This window comes from Pygoscelis adeliae, unplaced genomic scaffold, assembly GCF_000699105.1.
Source record: "Pygoscelis adeliae isolate BGI_AS28 unplaced genomic scaffold, ASM69910v1 Scaffold590, whole genome shotgun sequence".
Classification (NCBI taxonomy): domain Eukaryota; kingdom Metazoa; phylum Chordata; class Aves; order Sphenisciformes; family Spheniscidae; genus Pygoscelis; species Pygoscelis adeliae.
Window position 1 is genome coordinate 277,832 of NW_008823962.1, and position 10,259 is coordinate 288,090.

General features: G+C 51.3%; 1 protein-coding gene across 1 annotated transcript; it reads right to left on the reverse strand.

The window, feature by feature from the left end:
- Positions 1–5,109: 5,109 nt before the first annotated feature.
- LOC103916323 (alpha-(1,3)-fucosyltransferase 6-like) lies at positions 5,110–6,186 on the reverse strand. Its single transcript, XM_009323298.1, has one exon. It carries the CDS (start codon positions 6,184–6,186, stop codon positions 5,110–5,112), a length of 1,077 nt encoding a protein of 358 aa, XP_009321573.1.
- Between the last annotated feature and the right edge of the window lie 4,073 nt (positions 6,187–10,259).

The window sequence follows — 10,259 nt, forward strand, 5'->3', positions numbered from 1 at the left end:
TCAGCTTTCCCATCCCCTAACGAAATCAGCCTGTGTGTGGCTCCACGTCGCCCACAGGCATCCCTTCCCCAGGCCACGGCAGCACCGAGCCGCCGCTTAGGAGAGGGGAAGGTTTAATGCGATATTTTTGTCCTGCCATCCCCACGTCCCCTCCTCAAGGACCATGGCTTAAGCCTGGCTGGGTGCAAGCTCCTAACACCCCATGGTCTGCCCAGCCCTGAATGCTTCAGCAGAACTAAAATTCATATTTTGGTGACCCTCTCGAAGGCTGCAGCACAATTTGGGGGATGAGGGTGAGGCACAAAGTGCACAAAGATTCGTAAATCTGCTCCCTGCACATTTATTTTGCCTTTGCTCCTGCAGCCTCGAAGGCTGGCCGGCCTCGGGGTCAGCAAGACCCCTGCTGCTCTCCCCAAGGCTCACCCAAGTCCCCAAATAGCCCTTGGACCCAGGAGAGGGATGAGGCTGACGAGCCTGGCTGGCCTTGACCTGCCAAAATAACCCCAGGCTCAAGCACAAAAGGAGAGGGACAATACCCCTGGTGCTGCCATTCCCCAGTTAAAAGAGTCTAAAAACCTACAGGACTCGTCTCTTTTTAATAGGTGTTAAATGACTCCAGGTCTTGGAGGCAAAGGGAATCGGTCTTGGGAGGTTGGCAGGAGAAAACTGGGGACTTCTTGCAGCTGTTTTGCCAAGCGGGAGCTCCCAAAATGCTCCCCGGCCACAGCTGGAGCAGCTGGAGCAGCAGGAGGCATTAGCAGGGATGGATAAATTATGTTTGACTTTCCCCATCATTGGAAAAGGGGTTTTCCACAAGGGTAAATAGCCCAAATTTGGGAGAATTGGCCCTCTCTGCAGGCAAGATGCCTACTAAATGTATGTGTCAAGCCCTGTCCCCGTGGTCCCCCATGCCAAGGAACCCAAGGCTCTTTCAGGTGCTCTCCTGCCATTCAACATCCCCCTCCATCTGCGTCCCAGCCCTCTGCATCCCGGCACGTGGCCACCACGAGGCTGGCCACTGCTCGAAGGTGTGTGTCGCCCGCCATCGGCTGCGGAAATTGTTCTGCTTTGCAGAAATACTCCTTGTTCCGCTTGAGAGAAAACCCTCCCTAGCCTGGGGCTTCCCTTCAGCATTTCCATCAAGGAGCTTTTCAAGTTTGGAAAGGCATTTCTTTCCACTTAAAAACTACCCTGAGTTTTAATCTGGCTCTTCCCCACCCCTCAGCAGGTGAGTTACATGTTTCAGGTTGACCTCAACTAAAAACTTCCAAATTTAATTTTTTTTTTGTGCTCCCCTGACAAACCCCTAGCATTTGCTTTGAGGTCAGTCCCTCCCCTTCCCCTCTTCCCTGCAGGCGGCTCCCTTCCCAGCCCTATGCCAGAGAGGCTTTCCCCATCCAGCCTCTTCCCAGCACAACGGTGCAAAAACATTGGTGTTTCCTCCCTTCCGGGGTGCGTCGTCACCAAAGTGTGGCACTCCCAGAAAATGCCACCAGTGCCAGCTCTGACGGGGTCCATCTGCATGGCAAGGCATCTCAGCCTGGGGTGGCTGGGCAGGCTTCGACTGCGCTTCGTGCCTTCCTTGTACAGGCTTTGGGGAGGCTTCTTTTTCCCCCAGTTTTTTTGCAACTTGGGGATGGCCTAGACCAACGGGTGGGGGGAAGTTTTTCCACTGAAAGGTTCTTAGTGAAGTTTTCTTCTGGGAATTTGTCCTGTCACTCTCTGAACTGGTACAAACCTGTAATTTCAGCTGCTCACGGTGCAGCATTGTCTCCTCGCCCTGAGCTCCTCTGCAAACCATCCTGAGCGAGGGCCTAAAGCAACCTGCTTCATACTGCTGATCTGGGTGGGCTCCCCAAACCTCTGCTACCGTCTAACGTTTCATGCTGGATAGAAACACTGATCGCCTGACAGGCTGAGGCAGCTGGAAGGAAGTTTAACCCACAGCCATTCACAGACTGTGCAGAAGGGATGTAGAGCAGCAAAGGCTCGGGCTGCGTCCGGCCACATCTCCTTCCTCACTTGGCTGTGGCAGCAGTGTCACTCCTGGATGAGAAAAGGTTCAGTCATTTCAGGAGTCGCTTCTCTCTCCCTTTTGATATCTAATCTAGTGCCTTCCTCAGAAACAAGAGATTTTCTTTCTTACCTTTGAAGTTGAAATGAGGTTGAAGTTAGGAGCATGAGGTACATGAATTGCACTGTACATGTATATACGTGATAAATGGTCCAGTACTCAAAAAGGCATGCAAAAGAGCTAAACTAATTAAACCTTTTTAATGACATTGCTGCATTGTAATTTGCCACTCAAGCTGCTTTGATAACATGCTGTTGATAATATTTACTTGTTGCCAGTACATTTATTAAGGAGAATTTCAGAGAGCCCAGGGTGCGTTGCCTTCCAGAGGACCATGGGCAGCTTTGAGCCCAACTCAAATGACAGGGTCAGGGGCTATAGAAAAGCAGGTCTTGAGGGGGATGGATTGAAGCTCCCGTTCACGAGCATTTGCTTCGCCAGTGTGAGCCTGCAGGTCGCTCCAAGGAATGAGATCCAAGCTGGAACTGAATTGCCTGTTTATGAAGATGTCTATTTAATGCACAGGGTGATCTCAATAAACACCATCACCAAGCCTCCAGAGGGACCAAAACTGGGCTCCCTGCCCATGCACGGACACTTGCTCTGCACCCAGCAAATGCCACCTTGTATACTTGGAAACCCCGTTGGCCAAGGGAGCTGCAGATCTGCAGTCGCCCACTGCTGCAAGAGGCATCTAAACCCCCTGGAGACAGCAGCCCTGCCCCGACACACCCTGCATTGCTACCCCCCGGGAACTCCCCTTCCCTGCAGTACCTCCCTTCAAAACAGGCTAGAGAAAAATATTTCAGGTGAACAGAACCTGTTCATGGGGCTTTACACTGTGGTTTCTTCCTGGGAAGGCTTTTTATGACATTGGCTAAAGCCAAGAGCAAGCTCCTCTTGGCTGCGTTCGTGCATGCAGCGTGGTTCATCTCTAGCAGCTCCTGGAAATTTGCAATTCGTTTTTCAAATGGAACACCCTTTCCAAGCAGTTGGACTTTGTGCCCCCACATGCGGTGCTCCGTCGCTGCTCAGTTTAATCAACCACTCTGTTTTGCCAGTCGGTTTTGCTGGCAATGCCAGCAAAAGGCAGCTCTGGAGGCCAATGCTCAAAGCTGCAGTCTTCCCAATAGAAGTCTCGAGGTAGAAGGATTTAGTCCAGGGACAGGCGTCATCTTCCAAATCTAGCAGGAGCAGTGAAACGAGTGACCGTCCATCCCAACTCCCCAGTGCCGCCCAATGATGGGAAAAGACTGTTCATAGAGCTCACCTGCAGAATATTATTTATCCCTTACCCACATCCATATCAGCTCAATCAGTTGTGCTAAAATCTTAAATTTCTCCGGCTGCTCTGAACTGAACTGGCTCTAAAGATGGGAAGAGCACCAGGGTCGGTTGATGAGATCCCAGGAGTTACATGCTAAAGGAGGAGAGATGTGTGTGTCTGCAGGCAGACAAGGCAGAGGCAGAAGCATGGACAATTATTTGGCAATAAAAATTGATGCCTCACAAATTTATTGCTCTTCTTTGAAGCAGCCAGCAAGCACATGGCTAAGGAAGATGTGGCACATTTTTCTACCTGAATTTCCAAAGGGGTTCGCTAAGGTCCAGCAAGGGCTTTTCAAGAAACTAAGCAGCCTCAGGAAGGTCTCATCTAGACAGGTACTGTTAGGAGACAGGAAAAAGATGGGAGGGATAAAGGTTCAGATTTCACAGTGAAGGATTTGTTCTTCAGTTTGTGCTGATCAATGTATTCAACCAATCTGCAAAGCGGAGAAAAACCGGAAGGTGGCAAAGGTTGCTAATGAAAATAAGGGACTTGCAGTGCTAAAGACAAGGTCTTGCTGATGGTCCTTCTTCTACAGAATGACTGCGGGAGGAAATGCAGAGGGAATTCTTTGGAAATGTTTGCTAAATGCCGCTGATGGAGAAAACAATTGCACCTCTGTATGTATTGCTGGACTCTGAGCCGATTTTCCTCATGGAAACATCCTGGGGTCAGGACAGACCTTTGAAAAGCTCAGCTCAAGGATCAGTAGCAGTCAGGAAAACAAACAATGTCCAGAGGTATCGTCAGGGAGCCTGGAAGGGCACGGCTGTGTCCGCCAACTCCATGCAATGAGGCTCCACAACCTGAAAAGGGAACAATTTCCAGTGACATGACCTGAACAGCAGCAGGAAGCTCAATAAAGGCCAATTATTCACTGTTTTTTAAACACGTGGCCTAGAGGCATCAGCCAATACCAGAAGTTGCAATGTTCAAGGCACAGAGGAGGAGGTAGCTCATCACGTGCTGGTCCTGAGTGTCTTCTTGCCACAGGGTGCTGCAGGCACTAAAACTTATGGTTCTTTCAGGGGCATCCTTGGCACCCCACACCTTACCTGCACCATTCTGCTGCTGTCAGACCCCTCCTCAAACACACACTGTCTTGCTAACCTGTACAAAAAACAGCCTTGTAAAATAAATTGAGTTGTTTTCTGCCCGTTTAGCATTCTGATGCAGCACCCCACAGGCAGTTAGGGAGAGCCCGAGGCAGAGCAAGGGCAGGACTGGGGCTGCGGGTCTGGGAGAGAGGAGCACGGCCAGTTTCTCCTGCAGCAGCAGGCAGCCTCGTGGTGTGGCCACCCCTTCAAGCCGCAGCTCAGCACAGTACAGTCATTGAAACAGGTTTATGATAGGTATTGCTATCACCTTCCCCTCTTGGCCACTTGCTTTGGCTCTCCAAGCTGTGGAGGTGATCCAGAATTGATTGCAGAGACTGAAGGTGAATTTCTCCAAAGACCAAGCAGCAGCCAGCATAACAAGTTGTTCAGGTAACTAATAGATCAGCAAAAAAGCAATATACTACTCTATCTGACAGTCTATTCTCCAGTAAGACAAAGACGTACAAACACCTAATTGCTTCCTTATCCTTGTTCGCTTCAAAGCTCCTCTTGTCCCTCCATTTCCATCAAGTTCAACCGTCCCGTGAAATTGCAACCCGCCAGCAAGGACAAAAAGATTGCAGCCCAGCAGAGAGCTGAGCAAACAGCAGTTACACGAACCACTCAGACAGATCGGGCACAACCTGGTACCTGGCCTCCGTTGTCTGCAAGAATTGACAAGCTCTGCAGAGATGCAGGTCCCAGCCGGACTTCACCGTGGGTTTCAACCACTTGCGCCACTGGAAGTAGCGCTGGGCATTCTCACTCAGCTCCCACAGGTACTGCGCCAGGTCCCCAGCGCTGGAAAAGTCATCGACATGGATGAAGGAGTCAGGGGGCAAGAAGTGCTCATAGTTTTCTCGAGGAGGCCCCAGCACGACAGGGACAGTGCCAGAGGACAAGGCATTCCTCCAGACCTTCTCGGTGATGTAGTCTTCATGCTGCGAGTTCTCGAAAGCCAGGTAGAACTTGTACTGGGATAGAGTGGAAAGGAGCTTGTCCCTGGGCAGGGGCAAGTGCTGCTTCCCATAGATGTCCACAGTGATGTGTTTCTTCAGCTCCTCGTAGTACTTTACCCGGTGGGAGGCTGCTTGCCAGTTGCTGACTACCCAGGCCACCAGCTTGGTCTTGGGCGGGATGCTGAGGGGCTGGGGCTGGCCGAGGAGCTGCAGCTCCCCATAAGGGGTGTAGATGTCCGAGTCTCTCCGGTAAGACATGGTCAGGTTGAAGAGGTTGTCCATGGCGATTAAGTTTGGAGAGTGACTTGGGGACTCCAGGTTGAACCAGATCCAGCGCTGAGAAGGGAGTCTGGGGATCTGGGCCAGCCCCTCCGCCTCCTTGTACACATCCCTGTGATGCATAATCACAGCATCAGCCTTTTGGGACCAGCTGCGATTGATGGTGAAATGGCAGTCCGGGATGCTGTAGACCACCGAGCAGTTTCTGAAGTTAAAGTGGTGCCCAAAGGGCCACTTCCACAGCAGGATGGTCAGCCTGTGTTCATCCTTTGGTGGGGCGCTGGTGTTTCCAGCATGAGCTGTTTGTGCAGAGGGATTAGAAACATAATGCTCTGGCTCAGAAGTCATGAACTGACGAAGAGAAACAAAGAGACAGGAGATGAAGATGAAGCTGAAGAGCAGGAAGGTGAGGGGTTTCTTGCAGATCTTCTTCCCTTCCATGACCTCCATGAATGGATCTGCAAACACCACAGACAGGACAACGAGTGATGGGTGCACACTGACCCCAGCAGGGAGGTGGCTCTGGGTGCACAGTTTGGCAGGGAGGTACGCACAAGAGACAGCGCGAAGACCTGAAGCACATTTACCTCCAGCCACCTCTTTGCAGAAAGAAAGGTCTCTAGAGTGCCATACAGAAGGCGCTTACACACACACTCCCCCGCAGGGCGCAGACGCCCTTCCACAGACCCCAGGCTTCCCTCCATCACCACCCACTGCCTTTCCTCCTCAGCCCCTTCTCCCCCCGCCTCACTTCCCAGAAGAGCCGCGAGCAGCCCGTCGCGGGTTCCTGAGGACACTCAGTCGCCGGGAGGCCGGTGACCCTGGGGATCTGAGAAGGCAGAAGCGCCACAGCCACCACTGAGAGACACGCGAGGCAGCGGCCGGGGCCTCGCCCGCCGGCTTCCGCCAGAAATCCTGCCCCCTCCCAGCAGCCCCAGGGCCCAGAAGCCACTCCCCCTCTTAGTCATGTGCTCTGCTGTGATTGGCTGGCAGGACGCCTTCCGGTTTACCCAGAAGTACATCAGACCCGGAAGGCCTTTCCTCTACCTCCATGGGGCTGCCATTTTGTTTTGGCCGCCATTTTAGGACAGGGTGCCACCACTGTACGGCAGGGAGCTGCCCGCTTCCCTAAACGTCGTACTGCTCGGGGATTGGCTGACAGCCGTCTCTTCGCCACACCATTCCCACGTGTTCTCGGGCAGCCCCGTGATTGGCGGGCAGGACTAGCTGGCAGTGTAGCCTGGGGCACATCAGGGAAGGACCCCCATGGGAGACCGCCGCTTTTGACAGTGTCGTTCCCCCCACGTGTTCTCAGACAGCCCTGTGATTGGCTGCCTACTTCCTTTGGACCAGGAAGCAGCCCTGTGATTGGCTGCCTGCCTCCTCTGGACTGGGAAGTGCTCATATATAAAAGTATATACATTTGTATACAATATATATATTGTATATAAATGTATGTTTTGTACTGCTATACAATACATAGAAGCATACATAAAGGAGTGTACAAATAGGTATAGTTAGTTATTTATTTAGATATAGGTACGCTTTTTTATATATTCTTCTATATACATATAGCTGTGTATATATTTTTTTTATAGATATACACATCTATAAAGCTATAGAGATTAAAATACATACAACCATAAAAACATAAAATGGCCAGGTTCCCCCACTTTACCATGTCTGGGGTGGGCAGAAACTTCATGAGGGCAGAGGGGTACCAAAAGGGTGGGGGGCATGGAGACGTCGGAACATGCCCAGGGGCTACAGACCCCTCCAAGGAAGCCACCAAGGGGCCCCCAGCACAAATCCTGTCACATGCAAAGATGAGTCCAAGCATCCGAGCCCAGCCCAGCAGGATGACAGAAGCACCGGGGCAGACTTTGGACTTTGCATGGGGCCGCAAGACACAGGCAACGCTGCCTGCGAACGCAGGAAACCAGAACAAAATGCCAACTTCAGAAGAACATGTGTGTGGGCACAATAAGGAAAGGACCCGAAGGGGATCCCCCGAAAGAATGGGCCAAAGGGCCCGTGAACCACAAACTGGATTTTGAAGTCAGCGTCACACAGAGATGGCAGGTGGGGGACCTCCCTTTCCCCGTGGTTGTGGGGCATCTGACAGCTACCTGTAAACCATTCTGGTGTGCAGGCTGGTGCTATATGTGTTTCCTTGTCTTTCGGTTGATGACTTTATTGAACATTTCAAAACAGCTTATCTGTACTAACTAATGGCTTTGTTTAACTGTGTGTTTTGCTTCAGCGTCCTGTGAACAGTAGCCGCAGCCTTCTCAGCACAGCTAGCACCTTTATGACCACCACCCCCTGACTTCTGACAGTCTCTGTCATAGCACCACCACCAGCGCTTTTATAACCAGCAGCCTGCTGGCTTCTCCTGTACCAGATAATAGTCATGGTCTTTCAGGTCTGCAACACCCCATTGCTTTTACTAATCCACTTGCTGTGGTCTCTAAGAGCACGGGGCTGCTGTCTGTGCCCCAAAGCCTGGGTCTTGCTGCTTTTGCAGTCATCTGGACTGTCCACCAGGACAGTCTTGATTGCATGCTTGGTCTCTACCTCTTATTTGCAACATCGACCTAAGGACAGGAAACCCATATAGCACCAACCTGCACTCCACCATGGTCTTACAGGAAGCTGTAAGCTGTTCCCTCACAACAACAGGATTTCCAGCAGAAGCTGGTGGGTGCGGAACCTGTCACCTCTTATCCTGTATATCAGCGGTACCTATACTACTGACAAACACAATATGAAAATACAGAGGGAAGCAGTGCCTCCCTGCAATCAGGGGTGAAAACAGATGTCCGCAGACCCCCTCCCTCCTGTACCCAGTGCCTCTCTCTCACAGCCCGAGTCAGGTTCCTCCTCCAATAGCTATTGAAAAGAGAAAGGACTGTTGCAACTCACCTCCAGGCTTGGTCCTGGTGAGAAAGTGCACCATGCAGGTGAGCACTGAAGTGGATGACACAACCAGGAAAAGAGGAGAAGAAAGGAGAGCACAGATGCAGGGAGGGATCGGCAGTTCGAGGTGTTCCTCTGTGTCTTGAGCTGCGCATGCTTTATAACCAAAGCTGTAATAAAACCAGGACAAATTCCTCTTTGACAAATTAAGGAGCGGTCAATTAAAGCAGCTGAGATGTTGTTTGTGGCTAAAGCATACCTTACCACTGAAAGCACCTCTGCACATGCACTAGTCTGCTTCCTTTGCCAGTCTCAACCCACAGGATTTGCTTGTGATATGCTTTCTTCTCCACCTTGTGTCGCAGGAGGACAGCTCTGTTTGGGAAGGATGGGCAAAGCTGGCATGGATTGGAGGTGTAGGCGTCAGGTCTGTGAGTCCCCCTGCCAGCTAATGGGCTTCATGGCGCAGCTGCCTCCATCTCCACGCCAGGCCACGTCTCCTTGTCACCTTTCCAGGATCTCAAGCTAAAGCACGTCTTCGGACTGGTGACTTCAGCAATCACCATGAGCTTCAGAGTGGACAAGCACTTGAGCAAGACTGCCTGGGAGATCCCTCCTGTGTCCAGCACCACAGACCATGCTTTGGAGCGTCTCCAGCCCAGGTGAATAGGCATTGTACATCACAGTCAGTGGACATGAAGAGGATGTTTGTTTGCTATGGCCAGAGTTAATTGACCTTGCATCAAGCTTGGCTGGGATATAAAAAAGCCATTATGTGTTATTATCAGTCTTAAATACATTCAGCTGTAAATATGGATTGTTGGTCTGGCATTAATTCACAGAAGGAGTTTTAATGCAGGTTGGGGCTGTTTTGGGTGGGCAAGGGGATTGTAAATGGGCAATACAGGGTGGAAGACTTTACATTTCCAGGCCTTCTACCAGCAGGTGTGTGTTTCCTGGTACAGAGTTGGAGGTCACCTGAAGTGTATCCAGGTGCCTTCTGCAGACTTGGGAGCACTCCAGCACAGGTGAGAGCAAAAAATACCCCATGGCATGAGGATGGGGGCCATAACTCATGGTTTGCTCACCCCAGGGTGACCCAGGCAGCCTGAGGTCTCATGGCTCTTCCTGGCTCTGAGAAGGTACCAGCCATTCAACTGCTCTGCCTAGAAATTCCACACTTGTGACTTCTTGCCCTTTCCCCATGGCACAGGCTACACCTATACTAGTAACTTAAACAATACGAGGGCACAGGCTCTGGATTTAATTCACCTAAAGGCTGAAATTTGGCCCAGCTTTGGCATGATCCAGTTAGTGCTATGCCAAATGTGACCCAGGTGCAGTTTGGGAGTTACCAGGGGAAGCAACCATTCCCTACAGGTAGTCTGCATGTGGCCACTCCTTGGTTGCAAAAGGATTTCTCTAACATGAACATGACCCAGCCACACCAGTTAGCCTCCGGAGAACAGATTTGTCCTACAAGGGTAGATGCAGTCGTGAAGTTCAGGCGTTAGCCGGCTTTCTTGCTGAGGGTCCATGAGCTCTGCAGCCAGCAGCACAAATGAAGATCCCAGATGCAATTTTACTCAAGGCTGTAGAGGAGA